General features: G+C 38.7%; 2 protein-coding genes across 2 annotated transcripts in view; both read left to right on the top strand.

Moving 5' to 3' along the window:
- The window catches only part of LOC115444793 (ras-specific guanine nucleotide-releasing factor 1), a 36,508-nt gene extending 14,911 nt beyond the window's left edge, over window positions 1–21,597 (top strand). Inside the window, exons 5-32 of the mRNA XM_037436577.1 lie at window positions 3,346–3,493; window positions 4,642–4,761; window positions 5,641–5,738; window positions 5,950–6,007; window positions 6,162–6,333; window positions 7,010–7,203; window positions 7,322–7,447; window positions 8,607–8,709; window positions 9,012–9,200; window positions 10,020–10,109; window positions 10,327–10,578; window positions 10,915–11,097; window positions 11,454–11,516; window positions 12,192–12,259; window positions 12,413–12,485; window positions 12,761–13,020; window positions 13,397–13,569; window positions 14,083–14,188; window positions 14,610–14,680; window positions 15,904–16,215; window positions 16,500–16,698; window positions 16,890–16,987; window positions 18,028–18,161; window positions 18,524–18,672; window positions 19,241–19,320; window positions 20,517–20,634; window positions 20,976–21,044; window positions 21,448–21,597. Coding sequence (XP_037292474.1) covers window positions 3,346–3,493; window positions 4,642–4,761; window positions 5,641–5,738; window positions 5,950–6,007; window positions 6,162–6,333; window positions 7,010–7,203; window positions 7,322–7,447; window positions 8,607–8,709; window positions 9,012–9,200; window positions 10,020–10,109; window positions 10,327–10,578; window positions 10,915–11,097; window positions 11,454–11,516; window positions 12,192–12,259; window positions 12,413–12,485; window positions 12,761–13,020; window positions 13,397–13,569; window positions 14,083–14,188; window positions 14,610–14,680; window positions 15,904–16,215; window positions 16,500–16,698; window positions 16,890–16,987; window positions 18,028–18,161; window positions 18,524–18,672; window positions 19,241–19,320; window positions 20,517–20,634; window positions 20,976–21,044; window positions 21,448–21,597 — 3,856 coding nt within the window. The remainder of the gene's footprint in view (window positions 1–3,345; window positions 3,494–4,641; window positions 4,762–5,640; window positions 5,739–5,949; window positions 6,008–6,161; window positions 6,334–7,009; window positions 7,204–7,321; window positions 7,448–8,606; window positions 8,710–9,011; window positions 9,201–10,019; window positions 10,110–10,326; window positions 10,579–10,914; window positions 11,098–11,453; window positions 11,517–12,191; window positions 12,260–12,412; window positions 12,486–12,760; window positions 13,021–13,396; window positions 13,570–14,082; window positions 14,189–14,609; window positions 14,681–15,903; window positions 16,216–16,499; window positions 16,699–16,889; window positions 16,988–18,027; window positions 18,162–18,523; window positions 18,673–19,240; window positions 19,321–20,516; window positions 20,635–20,975; window positions 21,045–21,447) is intronic.
- On the top strand, window positions 12,195–15,247 carry LOC119188623. The gene is made up of 5 exons (XM_037436385.1): window positions 12,195–12,259; window positions 12,761–13,029; window positions 13,397–13,569; window positions 14,083–14,188; window positions 14,610–15,247. Exons 2-5 carry the CDS (start codon window positions 12,895–12,897, stop codon window positions 14,682–14,684), a joined length of 489 nt encoding a protein of 162 aa, XP_037292282.1. The 5' UTR covers window positions 12,195–12,259; window positions 12,761–12,894; the 3' UTR covers window positions 14,685–15,247.
- Window positions 21,598–21,814: the final 217 nt, after the last annotated feature.

The raw sequence follows: 21,814 nt of genomic DNA, 5'->3' as shown, positions 1-21,814 counted from the left end.
AAAAACTACCCAACGTATTAAGATAAAATTTGGTATGGAGACAGTTTGAGACCCCGGGAAGAACATAGGGTCCCGGGAAACTACTACTTTCATAACGGAAAACTTTAGCCTGAAAAACTTTATAACGCGGGCGGAGCCGCGGGAAAAGCTAGTAATTTAATATAGCTGATTTTATTAATGAATTAGCTATGAATTTACTAGTAAACCTAAAAATTACTTGCTAGACCCGTAATGACATTTGAAGCAAATATTTCTATTTGAATTCATGTAATTACTTTTTTCGGGTTTTACATAGTCGTATTATAAATTGTTGCTGTTGTTTATTGCTTTCATTGCTCATCATCGGACGAGCGAGCTAGTAGAAGCAAAGTTTTGCTGAAGGGTTTTCCGGAATAAGTCCCACTATGCTTTCATGTTAATTCACGATATTGGTCTATCTGTATTCCAAATTTCACGCAAATCATTTGAGTTTCTGTGTTTAGATCTAACAAAAATCCATTTCACAAACTGCATTATATAAGGTAGTGTGATAAAGCCCGGTTCCTAATAAGGCCCATCATCCATATTTTTGGTGTTTTTTTTGTGTTGTAGTACAATAACGATTGTTAGTTTTTTTTTCTTTAATGATTATGTTGCAATGTTATCAAAACTATATTTTTTTATGAAACGATTTATGGGTATTTTAATATTAGGCCTTCAAAGGTTCCATTACCTTATAATACTGAACGTTTAAACGATATATGGCTGCTTCTACGCTGGCTGTCCTTATTCACCTGTATTTATAGCAAAGCTTTCAACAGAGATCAAAGTATGCCTAGGATTTGTCGTCGGATTATGTCTTTGCAGCGTCGCGAGAATTGGGTTAATGCGAGTTGAATACATAGTGTTTGAGATAGACGCGATTTCCTCAGTATTTTGCTATACTAGATATGAGATTTCGAATATTTGTCTTTAAATATTTATCATTTAAATTTAAAATTATATTTTATTTCTTTGAACCACAAATGATTTGCCGTAAATGAAAATGGTTACATAGTGATTACTTTAAGATATTCAAATACACCTCTGTTAACTATTAAGACAGCAACAGCATTATTAGCGGATGGTTTTAATATAATAGACTATTGTCATATTAGAAACAAATTCCTAGTTTGGAATCCATTGAAATTGTCGTTATTCCTATTGAGAATCGTATCCAAAACCTCACGGTTCACGACCACTACACAAGTTAAGTGATTAAACCATGAACTCAGTTAATTAATCGTATCAAAAGTGGCGATTACACGCGTCACGGCGCGGCCCATAGTTAACGCTACAGGCGACGATATGTCATGTTACCATTAAAATGATTAAATCGCGCTTACTGCGTGCCGTGTGACAAACTTTGCGGTTAACAACTAACTATAGATACATAATGAATGTGTATAAAGAGATAGCGTATTGGTGCGGCTGTCTTTTTTATGTCGTTATAGGCATAGATAGCTCGGTTAACGAGGTTTTTTTTAGAGGACATCACAACTGTCCCTAATGCGACAAAGATGGCTACCTGGGGCATTGGTTGGTATCCCGGTGTAGGGTTTCCCTCACTAAAATCTTTAAATTGTTTTTCACTTGACTCAACACTAGGTGCAATAAAAAACCTTTGCTGAGCCGTAAATTTATAAATATAATCATAATAATGGCTGTATGATTGCTTTATCTCTTTTATACATTTTTCCCTGCATTCACAAACCGTTAAAACACACTCTCGTCTATTGTTCAACACTCCCACGGGAAAACACTTGGCAAACGTTAAAAATAGGATTGATATTTATTTTGTAAATAAGTTTTACTTGCAGTCCAATTCTCAAATTGACTTTTCTCGGAATAAAAGAGATGCCTATTGGCTATTGCTTATGAGTGGGACGCTGTAACTTTGTTAATAATAAACATAAGTTCATTACCCTCTTGGTTGTGTTGGTTGTGTGTCGTTCCAGGTTCAATTCCTTTGCGAAAAAAATGTGAGTATTGAGTGTCGAAAAAATACACAAGTCCGTTGAAATTCGCGCCGGAGGAGACGATAAGATTGCTCCTTATGAACCATGAAACCAAGATAAGTGTGGTGAGGCGTGTGTAATAGTTTCCTCTCTGCCGTATCCTTAGTTGATATAAGCGTGAGATTAATGGTTATGTTTATAACAATAGACGTATGTACGTTACCGCTTGTTATTGTAGATTGGTCGATTATCTTTTTCGGAACATTTATAATTAAGCTTGACCGGTAACCTTTAGCAACGCAGTAGAGTAAACTAAAGCGATCGGATTAGTAATTTAAAAAGGTCGAATGTGCAGTCTCGATGGTTAAGTTTAATTTTTAATTCTGGATAATTGCACTGCGCCTGAAGTTAATTAATTGTGCATTCCGAAGTTATAGATGAATAAAGAGAAATACTTTCATTGGTTTACTTTTAATTTAGATCGGCTTGTCATTATTCACTTCCATCTACATTTATCTCACAGCTCACTCTAATATGGAGTTAGTGTAACTTATATTCAAGCAGAAAAATAATTTTGGTAAACTTTTTACGATCGGCTTGTCTAACGTCAGCTTTCTTTGGGGATCCAGGACTTTGAACTTCGTTTTTGTATCAGCCCCACGGTATTTATTTAAGCTATATCGTGTCTACAGCCAATATACACTGTCTAATCGTATTATTTCGTAGTTAGAAGTGACTCGTCGTTAGAACCAGCTAACTAAATGCTTCTTCTTAATTTTTAGGGATTTGGTACAGTTAACTAATTGTCTAAATATAGAGATGAGATTTGATATTAAAAACTATACCTTATTATATATTGATAACCAGATATTGGAAGTTATAATTCTACGTTTATTGGGTTCCATTTCTCCTCTATGCGTCGCGGGGCTTAAGCCAATTAATTTAGATTTTCTGGAAACATTGTTCGTCTTGAGCTAAAACAACAAAATAACAAATTAACAAAGCTTTTTTTTCTAGCTGACTTATTAAATTTTCTATGGACTTTTATGTCCAAGAATTGTTGTTAATTATAATATTCTTAAAGTTTCGGTTACGGCCATTAAGATCATAAATTTAAATAGATGTGAATAAATATAATGTTAGACATTAAAATTGAACTATTTGGTTTTTATCGCTATTATGTAGATAGTTATTGTAACTTTGACTTTGCGGATGACGAACACCCTACACCGCCCCGTAAACGTCGAGAAAACATGAATATAAAAACGCGATAAAATCCGAAAAATAGTTTAATTTTAATGTTAATAAATAAATGAACTCCACAGAATTAGACAGCGCAAGGCAATCAAACTCTTATTCATATCTACAGCTTCAACAAGCTTCTTCTGCAGAAAGAGGAGTTAGAGCAGAAGCAGCTGCACCTCCTCCAAGTAGTGGAGAGTGAGAGGACCTCGCGCTGGCAATATGCGCAGCAGTGCGACGAACTCAGCAACGAGGTCAAGAAACTGAGGACAGAGGTAGTTCTTGCAGTACCTAGATTTATAGGAGTGGGTTATTCTACGCCCCCGAACCTTACAGGTCTATCATTATGTACCTAACAGTATGGTTAAACCTATTTGATAATTGTGCAGATTGAATAGATATTCGTTGTGTAGTCCAGAGGCCTTAGATAAGTTGGAAACAATTCTATTATCATTCCTAAGCTTTTTTTATTTATTCCTTCGTTTTGTTTACGTGACTTACCATTAGGATATTTCATTCTCATTTTTTTTTCTTGTTATATATTAAAGATTATAGAAAGTCATAGGCCTAAGGTCTAAGGTCTCGTCTAAGACCCTCTGTTCGACGATTGTACATTATTGAGTTTTAAAAGATTTGTCTTTGATTTTTATTGAGATAAAATTTAGATCTGTGAAATGATTTTAGATGTTAGACTTACATCGAAAGTATGAGATAAAGATTTGCCCCACTTTAAACATTATTTTAATATCTATATAATATAATAGGAATGGTGTTCCTTTATCTCAGACCAACTAAATTGTATATCTTAGTACAGGGCATCTAGAATATGATTTTTTGGGCATCGACAAGCCTAGAGAGTTTACTATAACAACTAGAATTTCTAGTGACTGACCCAGCATTCCGACAGTAGTGCAGTTATTACAGTAAACGGCACAAGTCATGAGCACAGATGAACAGTGGGGATGAGCTCGCGTTCTTCAAATTTGTTGTAAGTGTATTGTAGCCGCGTGGCACGTGAATCCCAATAGACAACGAGCATCGACTACGAAGCCAGCAATTTGCTGGTGGTAGGATATATTTAATAACCACCCGGATAGCGACCACCGTACACAAGGTGTTGAAATCCGCCATAGAGGCTCATTTAAGTGTATCGCGTTCCTGGATCAGTCTGTATATATCTTGTTCCAACAGGTCGGCATAATTGTGTCAACTGCCAAGGGGTAATCACCTCTCGTCAGTCGACATTCTATTAAAACCCACTCTACTTACCATCAGTTGCAGTGGGGTCACTTTGCCGTGACCACATAGAAAAAAGGCAATCGCACGAAACATCGTCTTGTTGGACTTTAAACCGACCAACCACGAGTGTGCTCACGACTCGTGCCTCTATCTCTAGTATCAGTGACGTTGATGTTTCCGGCAGCTGTGCTCATACAAGAAGGAGCACGAGCCGTCCAGCAGGGCCGCGTCCACCTCCAGCTCGTCTCCGACTCACTCGCCAGACATCGACCCCGCTGAACTGCGCAAGATCAAGAAAGTACAGGTTAGTTTGACACAATTTGGGCAGTACGATTTTGATGATGTTTATGTGTTTGAATTTTGTGTATTAACTGCTGATGAAGATAAAGTCTATATTGAAGGTTACGTGTAATGAGAAGAATCGATGAAATTTTGAGTTATAAACAAGTTTTTCATAAGAAATTAATTAAAGTAGATGAAGCGAAAGTGACGTTAAATAATTTTAGGAAAATAAATAGTGTCTAAATACCTGTATAAAATAAATATGCCATATTAGTATTCAGGTTATTTGATCAAGAAATAATAGTTTTATTAATGATTATGATTAACTTTGAATTCAGATTTCACCAAAGGGTTAGTAAAAATATAATTCTACAACTACAGAGAAAATTTTATTTCTCTCCACTGTTCAGTGAACGCAATGTGACCATTCAATTAACGTTTTGCACGACTCGCCATAGATCACCGCATTCTCCAATAAAACTTTCTAGTTCAAAGTGATCCGGATCAGTGCGTAGTCTCGCTAGAAATATAAGCCGCAACTTTTTTATTGCCAACAAACTAGCACCTGACTTACTTGATGTTTAAATATCTCTGCCGTCTATTATAATCTATAAAATTAATTTCAAAAGTATCATGCATGCTCCTCTGGGCTTAAATAGGGTAGTAATTAGAAAAGGAAGGGATGATTTGAGCTTTAAAACATCTTACTTAACATATAAATTGCAACATCCGTCACTTTACCCCACATCTGATGACATTACTGGTAATACTCCCATCGACCCGATCTATCGAATATTTACTGAATGGCCTTACTAATTTAAATAATTTTAACGCAGTGACTCTCAGCTTATAACAAAGTTGTCCAAGTAGAGTTTGTAAGTGAGGTTAGTTTTATGTGCAGAGCTTCTTCCGCGGGTGGCTGTGCAGGCGGCGCTGGAAGCAGATCGTCGACCAGTACATCAAGAGCCCGCACGCAGAGAGCATGAGGAAACGGAACAGGTACATTTACTTACGGTAAAGTCTTAGGGTTTGATTATACGACATTGTATACTTTGCGAAACGTGAAGAAGTAATTAGGCAGGCATAATTGTGCTTGCAAGGCATACAATATCTCCAGCTGATTTTTTCCTTGGTTTTCACTTCGCTTAACAGGGCAGAGAAGTCAATTTGCCGAGCTAGAATAAAAAAAATATTGTATTTATTGTCGCAGCCTCGTGTTCAAGATGGTAGAAGCGGAGGAGGAGTATCTTGAGCAATTGGAGATTTTGGTAAGTTTAAACTTGACTGGTTAATTGTGAGTGCTATAGCTCATGCTACTCATTACAATGTAACACATTTTTTTAAACTACTGTGTTGTATTCCTAAATATAATTTTTGGGAGAAACAAATTTGAGCTAAGCAGAATTAACATTGTTTTTGAAGGTGACATGTTTCCTTCGGCCATTCAAAATGGCGGCGAGCTCAAAGAAACCGCCGTGTACGCACGAGGACGTCAACTCTATATTCCTGAACAGCGAGACGGTGCTGTTCCTCCACCAGATCTTCTTCAAGGGTCTCACTTCGAGGATGGAGTCATGGCCAACACTGGTGCTCGGTAAGTCTCATCCCCCCTTCCCCCTCTAGGGGGCGGCAGCACAACATATATTATCTTCCATTCCTTCCTATCAGCTGTCATCTCATTATGCACTTCCTTTTTATGCATGTCGTCTTTCACACAAAGTGCTCGGTAAGTTGTTTCTAAATTATTCACAGTAGCAGCCCCCTTAGAATGTGACGTAAAACACGACACGAGAGTCCATGTTTCATTGTGATGGTCGAGGGACTAACATATGAGTCATGCGTTGGTCTAACGGCCAATCACAATTAAACGATCTGGACCTTTGTGTCGTGTTGGTTATGTCATATTCCAAGGGGACAGACTGTAGAGTGAAATTTTGGCATAGACGCAGGGTTCTGTATTTGGGCTGAGATTGTTTTTCTATCATTTTCCGTTAAGCGCCGTGCAGACGCTCTCACCTTGTTGCACTAGACACAACAAATTGCGAAGACAACTAAATTTATTAGTTCAGCAATTAGTTGAAACAACTATTAACAAAACAAAGGTGGTGTAAATATTTGTCGCTGAAGCAATTTCAATCAAGATAAGACTAAATATCAACGCGATTCCCTAACAGGTCTTTAACTAACTTTGCATCTATGCACCTGCTTCTTAGCTTTGAATCCAATATCTAGCCAACAGCTAAAATCATCTCCTGAACCAACGATCGCAGGTGATCTGTTCGACATGCTGCTGCCGATGCTGACGATATACCAGGAGTACGTGCGCAACCACCACTACTCGCTGCAAGTGCTCACCGAGTGCAAACAGAGCCAACCATTCGCGCAGCTACTGTCTCGACTCGAGAGCAAATCCGCTTGCCAGGGAAGGTCATTGGAGACGTTCTTAACGTATCCTATGCATCAGGTAAGTATTGGTGGATTGGTGGTCTTTGTAGTTTAAAAATATTTGATGAAGGTTGAGTTTTATAACACGAATTATGACTTAGGTCTAGGTAAAAAAAATGGCTATTTTTTTCTTGTAGATCCCCCGCTACATAATAACCTTGCACGAGCTGCTAGCGCACACGCCGCACGATCACGTGGAGCGGCGCAGCCTGCAGCATGCGCGGGCGCAGCTAGAGGAGCTCTCGAGGCAGATGCATGATGAGGTATATGAGTGGGCACGCAATGCTGTTCACAATAATTCGTTATAACTCACATTGGCATCTAACTCTCAAGTCCATTGGGGTAAGACCGGATCACGGCGTAATTTTGTTGTTTTAAGATTACTGTTAAACTGATATATATTAAAACTAATAATAGACTAACAATAGAATGAGTTGGCAGAACAAAGTGACTTCTTACTTAGAATAGAATACTCGAAATAAGTATATAATAGATTTGAAAAATCTTTTATCCACCTACGGTTGCCAGAGGGCTTACGCAAATTGCACGTTTACTTTCTATTCTCTTTCTATAGTTTTTTTGCTTATCTATGTGTTCGCTTTGACCACATAATTTATCACCGGTATTCCCATACTTTGTTCTTTGTTGTCAATAACTGTGGTCCTGTCTAAGGCTTTTGGACAGCATCACACTGGTTGAGGGTAGAACACTCAATCAAAGGAACAAACCGAATAACTTTACAACAAATGTACGGTAATCACTGTCCACTATACGTTATTTTATATAACAATGATTACCATCGGTAGAGGTACATTTATGTAACGATGACAAATGGTGTATTATCTATTTACGTCAAAGTTCGAGGTCATTTGCCCTTAAAATATTAAAAATCGATCTGTCCTTGAAGTAGTCAATGACTGAACAATCGGTTGATGTTAAAGATGTAATTATCGGTCGATAGGTTATTACAAAACAAAAACTTTTGATACTAAGAAGTATGAATTAGATGAAATTGTAGAATATCACTATTTTGTTTCTTAATAAGTTAGACAGCTTAGCAATAAAATAAAAAATTGCTGGCAATGAAAAGAAAATAGAATAAAGAGAATATTCTTTTCGACAATTTTAAACCGTTTTACAGATCAGCCTCATTGTAAGTTTATTATCGTATATTATATGTATTTTATTTATTTAATTATTTATAAACCCACACTCCAACTTCTCTGTAGAAATAATTTCACTCTATGGTTGTCTGGAAGAGATCGCTCTTAGCGATAAGACCGCCTATTGTTGCACTTGTTATAGTAATTTTGTTTATAAGTTTTATTTTTTATTTTACTTATGTGGTGTTCAATAAAGAATTATCTATTTATCTATCTAAGTTTGTGTCAAAAGCATGTCGAGCAATAATATAATTTGTAGGTGAGCGAGACGGAGAACTTGCGGAAGAATCTGGCGGTGGAGCGGATGATCATCGAGGGCTGCGACATACTGCTGGATGTCAACCAGGTGTTCATACGGCAGGGTACGTTCTGTTAACAAGGCCTTAACTGCAATTATACAGAAAGGTGAAATTGCAAATATTGTAATAATATTAAGTTATAAACTGACCAGTATGATGATAAGCCTGCTCTGTAGGCGCCACATTTGTTTTTCTTTTTAAAGTTGACATTGTCAGTACAACTAATTAGTTTGATTTTTTGCCACAATATGGCGAGGTTTTTATTTCTCTGGTCAGTCTATAATTTCGACTATTAAGAATTTCTTTTTTTACTGTCTTTCTTATACTGGGTAATGAATAATTGTACCACACAATATTTTTTGTAGGTACACTATCGCAAGTCGTAGGCAAAGGTCGTAGAGCCACACTCCAAGCGAGACAGGCGTTTCTCTTCAGCAACCACCTGCTGCTGACCACCAGGGCGACTGGCGGCAGGCTGCATCTACCACCATGCGGCAGGCTACCACTGCACGACGCGCTGCTTGTCGAGGATCCTTCGAACCATGATGATGATGGTAAGAAAGCCCTAGTACCCGACGAGACAGAAGTTTTAATTTGCACACATTTGTTATAGAGAAAATGTAGGCAGATTTCAGTCCGTTGCTAGGTTATTTGCTTATTGAGGATCCTTCGAACCATGAAGATCGTAAGGAGGTTTTATATTTTCAACCATAGAGATGATGATGCTACACTTGTTTAAATGTAGCCACCATTCTCTACTATCGATCGGAGCTAAAGGTAACAGGTAGGTAATTTTTGTCATGTGACGACTACGATTATTAGATACGACGATCCTTTGAACTAGAGGTTAATGACGGTGGTAATCTGTATTCATATTGTTGTTACTGACTTATGTATATGTATGTATGTATGTATGTTACTGACTTTAGTGCTAGTCTTCAAATAACGAAAGAGGTTTCTTTTTGCATACGTCTTTTACTTGCAACCATAGAGATCGGTTGCACCTTCGACAGTATGATAGATTGACACTGCTTTACAGGAGTGTTACTGTTTATAGATCTGTTTTTTGTATCAATAATTTTATTATGATGACGCTCAAGTAGCTTTAAGACGATCCGATTTCAAGTATTGGTAGGATAGTATTATGAATGGATATTTTGCGGAAGTATTTGATAAAATAAAAAAAAAAACTGGAGAATCATTACAATCATGTTTTGAATTTAGATAATACGAGATAGACTCATTTTCGGCTGATTTATTATCGTCATAATCTCTTTGTGTTTGAAGCGGGTTTTATAAAGCAAGTATTCCAGAAGTTGGTCCCGGGCGGGGTTGGTTTACGAGTAGTTTGCTCATTTTAGATTCTACTTCAGTGTGCTCGTCGCCCGGCGGAGACATCTATCAGGGCAGGGACTTCAAGATACTCGTCGAAGTCAAAGGGGAGCAGATCTGCGCACATTTAGGTAAGATACCTTTTAGAATTACTTTTTGCGTTCTTCTTTAGGTACCCAAGGTAATTAATTTGAGAGTCAGGCTCGTGTATGTCCGTAACATTATAGACGCTCGTGGGCAGTGAAGTACTATGTACACTTTTGAGATTTAACTGATCTTTACAATCAGTTCATTAGTTGATTGAGAGAGTATAGAGGTAGATATTTCCACGAGCACATGTTGTGTCAGTGGCGGCGACGGTGGAGGAGAAGGCGGCGTGGACGAGCGAGCTGGCGCAGTGCATGGAGAGCGCGGCGCTGACGGCGCTGCTGCGCGCGTGCGGCTCGTGCGGCGGCGCGTCGGCCAGCCTGCCCGCCTGCCGCTCCGACCGCGCGCTCTTCACCGACGACGTCGACATCCGCTTCAGCAGGACGCTCAACTCCTGCAAGGTGCCGCAGATCCGCTCCGCCACGCCGCAGCGGCTGCTGCAGCGGCTCACTGGTTAGTGCCATTCATTTATAATGAGGTGTGCACCAGATGTGATGGAGTGCATGAATGTGGTTTTGGGTTCGATATCACGGTCTGGAAATTATTTACTTTTCCTAAAAACAAAAATTTTTGTTGCTCGTAAATGGGAATTTATCCTTGGTTGTACTGTCATTCATATGCATTTAGCCATCCACATGGAAATAGGGTTATGCTTACCTTTGTATGACAACGATGTAATTTTCATACGTTTTATAAATTAAATTGTATTTAAACTAAAAGTATCTTTAATTGTACCCCGGAAGGAAGAGATTTGTCCACACTGGGATCAAATCGGCTGAACATTTCCAGACCTGCGTTTCCTGTCGGTGGACTTCCTGAACACGTTCCTGTTGACGTACCGCGTGTTCACGGACGGCGTGACGGTGCTGGAGGCGCTCAAGCAGGTGTTTTACGAGCAATCGCAGCAGGAGCTGGAGCTCGCCCCCCCACCTGACGCCACCAGGAAGACCAGCGGCGCTAGCTCCGTCTCTGGTAGGGGATTACTAAATATTATACTGCTTGCTTTTTCACTTTTTAGCAGGTTGAAGGAGTTTGTATTATTTAAGCTTCATATTTCGGCTGTTAAGTAAAAAGTCATGAGTCGAAAATAAGAGGTCTGTGAGAGCAGCCTAAAAGAGAAGTAAAGTATTCTTTTTTTTCTGGATATTGTGGGAATGAAAGTTCTTTGTAATTCCTGATATCCACAAAGCAAAACTCGCACCGTATGGAGACAGTAGTATGTGTATATAATTTTAATAAAGAAATATTGCAATTATTTAGTAAATACCGAAATGTGTTTGAAATGTGAACTCTATCATTAATTTTAGTATTAATAAACACATCCCCAGGCTACGGGTCTGAATACAGCGACAGGGACTGGCAGTCGCGGTTTTGGAAGGCGTCTAGGAAGAGTAAGTACTTTGATTCAAATAAGATAATATAAACAAGAAACAAACACACATCACGGAGGTTTATTACACATTACTTATTACTAAATTAATTTTTATTTCAATGTTTTAAAATCCCTTTTTTTCCTCTATGGGCCTCGATCATCTCCTATTAGTTTGTATTCTTTTCATTAAGACCAATTCTAGGAGCCGAAACACGCTGTATCTGCTGCACGTTGTTAAGAAATTAAATATCCCGCGGACTAAATGATGCTGCAGCATCAGTTCAAGGACGCTTTATCTTAGGAATACTATTGAAGTGATAGTATAATAAATTTAAAATCAATTGGAACTGTGAAATTTGAGAAAAGAGCTGATGATTATTAAACACATAAGAAAAAAAACTGTATCAAAATCGGTCCATACGTTTAGGAGCTACAATGCCACAGGCAGTCACACCGATACACGCTTTAAACTTACAAAATTCCTCTTTTCCATCGGGGGTTAAAAATAATAATTGTCGAGGACATTTTTTATAAATAAAACCGAGAAAATAAGCATTTGTATTACCTGCTTCATTAGACATAACATCTGAGTATACTATTAGTTACTTAAATCTTCGTTTCCTTGCTGGCAGCCTAGGAGTTCTGAAAGCGACAGTTAATATTTCAGGCGATTCATATATTCTCCAATTTTCAGGCGAGGAAGAAGACAAACTGTCGCCGTACCTGATGGCGCCATCGCGTCGAACATCAACCGTTAGCAAGGTACCTCCATCTAACTACTCATTAGTAATAATTGCCTTCTGGTCTTTTTTCTCAATTTGCTTTTTATCAAAGCTATTAATGCCATCAATCAAACATAAGCATAGTTGTTCCTAATTACTTAAATAGTATGTTATTTTGTAATGCTAACCAAAGACGGAGGAAGACAACAGTCATTTGACGATACCAAAGATTATGGCAACATCGTCTAGCAATGAGACTTTGAAAGGTAAAGGTTTTTATACAAATCAATTGTGATAGAGAAAATTCATTTATAATATGTAGTTTTCCTGAAATAAGTATAAGATTTTTTAAGGTTCATGATACCCAATAATAGCTCTGGCTAGGGTCTTTTAATATAGAATACAACTGCGCATGCAAATTGCTGCTACAGCAGAAATATTCAAAGAAGTATATTGCAACGATCGGTAATCGGAGATAACTGATACATTGATCACATTAGCCTGAGTAATCTTGTGATGATCAGAATATTTCTACCTATAGGAACGTCACCATCATCTCCGGGCGCTCTGAGCTCAGTGACCCTCGTCGGGAGTCCAAAGAAGGCAAGTCCTGAGGGCGGAACGAAAACGGAACGCAAGTCACCGCCCAAAGATAACGACGCGGCTGCGGCCATCATGAAAGATGAGAGCATAGAGATGGTGGACCAGAGCGACGAGGACATCAAGTACAAAGAGGAGGAACAGGAGAAAAACAAATACAAGATCGATGATAAGTTTAAAATATCCCAGAGGTTTTCGGAGGTTTGCAATGTTAGTACACACTTTTTTTATTTTCAATTTTTTTTACGATTTTCTTAGGTATTCTTTATGATCGACCTTCTTTATGGTTAAGTATTCAAAGTGCCTCTGAAAAGCAACTGAGCGCTGATCTCGAAGTCTGTGCCTACCAGATTTAACTGGATGTTATCAACATTTTGCTGCATATGGTCTTTCAATAACCTTCAGTCATAAACTTGTACAATAGCAACAGGATCTTATATTATTAATCTGCTGCTATCGCTATATCTATTAACTTGTCTATTCCTGTTGCAGCGAGTCTGACCGATATTTTTAAAATCTCATGGCGGTTGCATCTGTCGATACAATATATTTCTTACAAAGTTTGTATATTTTCCAGCGCGTGCGCACGATGTCGGAAAGTCCCCGTCGTCTGCAGCCATCGTCGTCAGCGGCGTCGGAGGCGCGGCGCCGCTCGGAGTCCGCGCGCGACTCGGCAGCCTCCGCCGCGGCCGAGGAACAACGCCGGGCCTCCGACTCCGGCACCAGGTTCACGCCGCACAGGTCTGTCAGGTGAGAGAGCTGGATGGACAATAGTACCTATAGGTCCTAAATAGTACCATAAAGAACTTTTCTATACCCCTACTGTGACACAATGAATATTTATGAATTTTGATATGCAGATACCTTGAACAAGGACTATTACTTAATGTAGTAAAAATACGGTCGACAGTGACAAACATTTAAAAAACACTTATTTGAATTGATTCTGAATAAAACTGCAAAATCATTAAAACGTATATTATGTAAAAATTAGATAGAATTATAAAGTTGTAATAATTTACAACTAAAATTTAGATGCAACGTAGGCAGGCCCCTCACGAGATGGACCGACGACCTGGTGAGGGTCGCCGGAGTCCGATGGATGGCGGCGGCCCAGAACCGGTTCCTGTGGCGCTCAATGGGGGAGGACTATGTCCAGCAGTGGACGATTCCCGGCTGAAATGATGATTATGATGAAAATTGGTTTTTCTAAGAAAAATATTAATTATACGTAAAAGTATATCGTCCTGTTCGTTCGTGCAGCGAACGTCGCTACACGAACTCGTCGATCAACAGCGAGCGGCGGCGGTACTGGGGCGGGTCGGAGCCGCGCTCCTCCGTCACCTCGCAGGTCTCACAGGTAGCGCAGGTAATTTGGATACTGCACTCGTATTGTCGACCTGGACCAATGTTCCGATCCAAATTTAATCATACCTTTAGTGTAATACTGCATCGAATTTAGTAATAGCCAGAAGATTATTGATTGTCAATATTTAGCATTGATATTCCTTGGAGCCTTTATTGCTCATGTTTCCTTCTTACGTTTTCTGTTTCCACTTAAGATTTTTTTACTTGATATTGTTTCTCAGTCCTTTTATCATTATTATCCATTACTTTAATAATTTTTGTGTGAATAGATGTTTTCCTAGTTGTATATTTTTCTCATACACCGCGGTGGGCGCCAATATCTGCCCCAAGTCCTCCCTAGCACTGACTTTAAAAAACTAATGATAATATTGTAAAATCATTTGGAATTTCATTATAGCTTATATTAAACCTATTCTCTTTAGAGCTATCGTCGTGAAACTAGTCAGCCCAAGGCAGGCGTCGTCATCACTTCGTTCAGGCAGTCGCACAGGAGGTAAGAGAACTTGCAAATAACCCTTATTCCCCTATAATGATATTATGACTCGACATGACATTGACGATCACTCTGGCATGAAGTCATCTCTTTTAATCTAAAACTGTTCTTCATTAACATTTTACGAAGCTTTGCACGTCTCGGTTACTTCTTCTCGTTCTAACCATTAGTGTCATATAAAACGATCTTTATTAATTGGTGTTCATTTAACAGCTTTGGAAAAGACCTGTTGTGGTGAGTGATTGGCGAAGGTAAAAGTAGAGACCTAGTAGAGAAGCTGTAGAAGAGTATTTAAAAATAGTTTCACCTAGAGTTCTGTTTTCTCCTTACGAAGTCCGTATCCTTTGAGATGTAGATGCCCGACCACACGACACCACAGCAAAGGCAACACTCAATTCAAAATTGCATATACGTGACTGCAGCACTATTTTTATCCCCCTGGTCACTGGTGCATCACTATTATCATCCTTTACTGTCATTTCGTGAATGCTGTCATCATATGAACATGATTTGATATTTAAAAGGTTTGGATTGACGAGATTTTGTATATTGTCTATCTCGAATTGCAGCAATTTTTGGTCTATAAACACATGAATAAGATTTCTCGTAAGCGAGAATTCTTCTGGGTTTGTACTCCTACTCTATTTATTGTTGTTGTCAAGCAACCAAGTACAATAATTATTGTATTACAGTTTATAGTCCTAGGTATTATAAGACTTAATCTGAAGAATATGAAGCGCTCTGAACAGGATGCAATATTAGGTATCCTCTATTTTGGGTGCTTTTCCTCCTGTTTATGGACGTTGTGACGCTGACCATAATATTATGGCGAGCAATGTATGTAATAAAAACACAAAAGTATGGAATTAGGAAACAGAAACACTGGTAACACAAAAGTAATTTGTATTTTTTATAATGTGTAATTAGAATTTGTATCGAGTAAGTATTAATAGATTAGAGAACTATTTGCGTGTTAGAAATATGGCGCTATTAATAAATAGACACGCAGTAAACTTAGAAATTGCAATTTATCTTAAGTATAATAATGATATTGTGTAATCAAAATTTCGATAAAACAGAAACTAAGTAAATATGATTTAATTTATAATTGGCATGCTTTTCTAATTATAAATCAAAATTTTAAACAAATGCGATAACTTCATATGACTATGAATTGGCAACTATTTTTATTTTCCGTCTAAATTTTGATCTGGCTTTCTTTTTTTCATATTTCACAACTTTTGCATGTCTACACCTTTCTCTTTTCTTCTTTTCTTTGAGTTTTTAGGGTTTACAATCCTCGTTACAACGGGAGGATATTACGAACCAACACACCCAGCCTTTTTGGTGTTTATATGGATTGTGATGGAGTTGTGTCGGTCTAGGAGCAGTACATCGACTGCGGCGGTGGCCTTCGCCGTCGCCACCTCAGCATCATCCAACCCTCGCTCCCCACCACCGACGTCGCCGCCTCCAGCTAGACGGGATTCTGTCATTTCTACTGCTGCTACTATGAGGGTGCTTAATGTTTTACGGTAAGGATATTAGGAATTTTAAATTTTACTTCAGTATTAATGAAGTTAGAAACAGTGTTTTGTAGTGCAACCCCTTAAGACTTTGATGACTGTTTTTTACCTTATTGTTAATGTAAGATTTACACGACACTGATTGAAAGAGAATATTCTTAACTTCCTAGACGTTTTGGTTTCTGATACTCTACGTATTGCTATGGGTCTACCACGCTTCTTTCAGAGTAAACTAATAAAGAATTCATTAAAGAGAAAGGGAAATGTCCTACATTGCTCATGTTTTTCTTCAGGCACTGGATATCTAAACACTCATACGACTTTTGGTCGGACGAGCGTCTCCGAGGCCTGACGATGGACTTCCTCAAGGAAATCGAGGGCAGCCCAGGATTACTTCCGGCTGAACACAAGGCGGCTGCTCAGCTGCTACGGTTGCTGGAGAGAGCGCCAGACAGGGCGGTGGACTTAAAAGCACTCTTTGTTCCGCCTAAGGTAAGTTTTTTCAGGTAAATTGCTACAGAAAATAAAGCAAAAGAATACATTATCACTTAAGCTGTTGTTTTAATAATCTGATAATTGCTAATTAATTAACGTTGTTTGTTATGTAGCGCTTAAATAGTGTTTCAAAATAATTTAAAAACTCCTTTATCTGCATGCAGCTCAGTTACTTGTTATTGTTCCAGGTGCCAACCAAAGAAAGCATCGAGACACTATCAGCTCTGGAGATCGCGGAGCAAATGACGTACTTGGACTATCAGATCTTCAGCTCTATTAACAGCGAGTACGTACTAACATATTATAAATGTGACCGTAGAGCTAACAGAAACTCAATAAAAATGCTCCAGTTCTTCGATGAAATTCAATGAGCAAGATAGTCAAAATCGAGCCTGTGAACACCTAGATCATTCCATTGAGTCAAGATTCAAGAAGGGGTCTTAATCGTTATTTGGACTTTTAAAAACATTATTAGATTTCAATTATTTAAACAACAATACTTTGTATCAAGGTGTTGGATGGTGTTACTACTGTTTATGGATCGTATCGCTTATCATCAGGCGAACGACAAGCTCGTCTCGTCATTCAAAGCAGGGATGTTATGGATATGAAATTTCGGATATGGATACGGATATGGATATAGGAATAAAATTATATCGGTTTCGGATACGGTTAAGGATAATAATTATTTCGGATTATCCGGTAGTTTCGGATAGTTTCGGTTACGGATATTTGATTAAAGTAAAATAAAAAAAAATATATATATATTATGTAAAACAGTAGGGTGACGAATACTAACTATTGTTCATCGTCATCGTCGATTATTAATTATCGATGAACTAACTTGGGGGACATGGGTGTTCGGAAAAACTCTGTGTTTTAGAAGTAGTGACACCTCCTCTCCGTGAAAAGTTTTTATCACACTGTTTATATTTTGCAAAAATTACTTTTAACATGACCAAAAATACTTTGGACGCATTTCACTTCACTTTAAAAATAACAAACTATACAAATTTCACGTAGCGTGTGAGCGGTGAAACAAAAACGTGTCGGAACATATTATCCGTAACTTATCCGAAACTTTTATAACGGATACGGTTACGGTTACGGATATATTTTTATTTCGGATATCCGATAGTTTCGGTTACGGTTACGGAGCTCCATAACATCCCTAATTCAAAGCAATAAAAAGAAAACACTTCACGCCTTTATCCTTGAAGGTGTTGGCAGAGATGCATCGACTTTTTATGTTTGGTCCGAGTCAAAATGTGATAGCGGGTGAACCTTTAGTATCAATTTATGGGTTTTTCATAATGTTTCGTTCAGAGAGTTCCTGGGCCAGGCGTGGACGAAGGCGGACAAGGCGGAGCGCGCGCCCCACATCCTGCTGATGACGTCACACTTCAACCACATCTCCAACCTCGTCATCTCTGAAATACTCAAGAAGTATACCGTCGCCGGTCAGTATGAGTGCATTTAATAAATTAAATCCCTTTCCTAATCTTGAAGATATCTGTGAAGTTATAAAATACACTGTATCATCCACTTCCCGGACACAATACGGTCTAGTATTCCTGTTACCTGCTTTTGATATCTGATGATCTTATCTAAGTAATAATTAAATATTCTCATGTACCTTGACTTATCATAAGTGCAACTGTGTTCGCCTACGTGATGAATAAAGCACTTTATTTTATTTTAAGCTTCCCTACTGTAGCTAATTTCAGAATTTCTGTCCAGTATTAGTCAATTTCAACCTTATCGTAGATTTCTAATTGGATAGACTTCGGATAGTAAACTATGTCGTTATGGTTGTGTGTAGGTCGCGTGGCGGCCATAGAGAAGTGGGCGGCGGTGGCGGACATCGCGCGCTGCTTGCACAACTTCAACGGCGTGCTGCAGATCTGCGCCGCGCTCTCCAACACCTCCGTGTACCGGCTCAAGAACACCTGGGAGAAGGTGTCCAAGACCGTGAGCATCTTTGGTATTGTATGTCTCTGAAGGGACACTGGGTGGTTGGATTCTCAGAGTGATAAATGCAGTATAGCTGTGGCGAAAGGTGAAATTTTTCGAAAGGGAACTTGACATTACTTAAATGTACTAATATGCTTAAATGTGGAATAAAAGTAGTTCTAAAGAGGAATCGATTTTACATAAATTCTACAAGGGAAGCCGGCAGGAATTAACTTATATGGACACTTCGCCATTGTAGTATAGTGTTGTGTTGTGCTTATTGGCTTTTATTCAAGGGTTGCGAGCGGCTAAAGCGTGCATCCAAAAGACAAGTGTGTTTGTATATAAGGCACGGCTTAAAATGTAGTGTCATGTTAAAAAATATATTGGCATTTAAATTTTAAAGTTTTGGATGCCGTTGCTGCTGTTTATACAGGTGGTGTTAAGCTTGGTATTGAATCTTTGAATTTCAGATCAAAATTTATGAAAGTGGTTTAAAACTGAGACCTTCCCAGATTTTTAGTTAGCAATTTTCTTTCTTCTAACAAGTATCTACTATAGTTATAATTGCCATACATTGTTGCAGAGCAAGCAGACTATTGAACGGATGCAGACCATCATATCTTCCGAATGTCGATTCAGGATCCTGAGGGACGCGCTGCACAGGTATTTAATATTAATATTATAGTAGGCAGTACCTTCTTGGACTGGTAGCAAATAAACCCAAAATAGGAATTAAATTGTATCACCTTGTCTATTTCTGCTGATTAATGTGGTGCCCAATCATCATCAGCCGCAGTATGACCACTGCTGAACATGGGCCTACCCCAAAAGATTTCCAGTGTAGTGTGTGTAGTTAGTATATAAGACGTATAACTTATTGTATTAGTTAGTATAATGTAGTCAAATAAAGTATCTTAAACCATCAACGCGTCTCAATATATATTCATCCTACCACTAGCTGACCCGACAGACGTTTTCCCGTCTTAACTATGAATTTGCAGCGCGCATTCTGTCAATCGCTGACAGTTATTTCAAACAATTGACAGTTATATAAAATTAATATTTTTGTTAAGTTTTCTTAAATTTTCAAATTTTCTGCGCAATTTTTTGATTTTTTCCTTTCATAAGAACCTTCTCTGACATTAACGAATACAACAAAAAAAAATAGCGAAATCACACAATCAATTCACGCGTGATGGCGTGACCAAGGGAAATAGGGATTCATTTTTATATATATGTCGGAGAAGCATTATTCCCGTTGACATCATCATTAGTGGTTGCGGACTTAGTGGGCGTTATCAGGGTAAAATGCGAGCACAAAACACAATGATCACAGATATTTTTATATTCGAATTCAAATTAAACAATATTTGTCACTTTACAATAATGAAGATAGAAAAGTGGACAATTAAGACCGAGCAGCGCGTTCAGGGCACCGATCTTACTTTAACCAACAAATATTCTCAACGATCCAACTCGATCAACTCGACCAGTCACTATCATGATTCGTCCAACGAATGTCCAAAGCACTCATGGCCTACCTGAATAGTAAAGATGGCGCCTCGACCCCGCTCGAGGCACGTGCCTTGCTCTGATTGGTCGTTTCGTAAATTATAATTTTTAAATAAACTTCTATTACATTATGGCTAATGCGTAAGGTTTTAAGTAATAGAAAAATGTAACAAATCAAATATAATTAGATTAACAATTATTGTGCATTATGCACGCAAACAACAATCAACCGGACACATAGCTTCCTCCGACATATATAATTATTAATTACACCAGATCGACCTTTTGGAAGTGGTTCACATCTAGCCCAATATTTTAATAATAGTACGACTTGATGATATCCACAGATGCGACCCGCCGTGCATCCCCTACTTGGGCATGTACCTATCAGACCTCTCGTTCATCGAAGAAGGAACATCCAACTACACGCCTGATGGACTGCTGAACTTCTCTAAGATGAGAATGGTAAGTACCAAGCAGAAGACCAAGGGATGGGGATCTCTTTGGGTCATGATCAGTTAAATTGTTAGAATATCATGGGTATTCTGAGAATTTTTAAAGAAATGAATGAACATTGGAAGATGGTGCGCGGAAATGACATTTTTGACGTCCTAAAGTCTTTGAAAGATTATAATGTCTATTCCAAAAATAACTTCAGCTGGTGTGTCTAGGTCGCTAGTAAATGATAGTTCCGGGCCGCATTTTAGTGAGTGTTGAAATCATTGCCTTGCTTTGTAGCCTTCAGTATTTAATCAAATTGGACGTTATTTTACAGTTTTGGTGAAATGTGGTGTTTCACTTTACAGATTGCCCACGTGATCCGTGAAATAAGGAATTTCCAACAGACGCCGTACAAAATTGAGCACATACCGAAGGTGAGTCTTCGTCGTATGAATTAGGATCACTAAATTATTATATTATTGTAGTATTTCAAGAGTGGCGCTGGTAAGGTGATATGGAAGATCAGTGGAAGTATATTTAATTTTTGTAAGTTACAATCGATATGAGTTCTGGCTCTTCTCGAAACTGGTGTGCTATTGTTGATAACGAGCAGACGGCGTGCAACTCTACGACATATTGTATATAATCCGTATACACAATATGTTGTAGAGTTGCATGCCATCAACTTCCTTCAAAGAATCATTATCGTGGGCAAATCTACATATTTAAAATGCTTTAACTGATCCCACCATCTAAAGCTATAATTATTCATTATCATTGCTAAAGTGGTCAAACAATATAAAATTTGAACACAAAATACGATAATGTGATGTGCAGGTGTGCGACTTCCTGCTGGACCGGTCGCTGGTGATCCAGGAGGAGCGCCAGTACACGCTGTCGCTGGAGCTGGAGCCGCGGGTGTCGCGCGGGTCGGGCGCGGGGCTCGGCGCGGGGCTCGGCGGCGCGCTCGCCTCGCCCGCCTCCTAGCGCCGGCGCCGCGCGTCGCTCGCCGCGCTGGCGCCGCTGCGCCACGAACGGTAAGCAAACGCGCGACAACCCTGCGCACCACACACGCGCCCACGCGACAACCCTATACCATACGGATTACAATCATTTGCGTTTAAGCAACCCTAGTTATCAACATGGGGATTGCGATTTTGGTTTTAAAGTGACAACCCTGGATCAAATGGACTTGTTTAACTTG

Source organism: Manduca sexta, chromosome 8 (genome assembly GCF_014839805.1).
Source record: "Manduca sexta isolate Smith_Timp_Sample1 chromosome 8, JHU_Msex_v1.0, whole genome shotgun sequence".
In the NCBI taxonomy this organism is placed as follows: domain Eukaryota; kingdom Metazoa; phylum Arthropoda; class Insecta; order Lepidoptera; family Sphingidae; genus Manduca; species Manduca sexta.
Note: the sequence above shows the minus strand (reverse complement) of the source record. Positions and strands in the feature narration are given on the sequence as shown.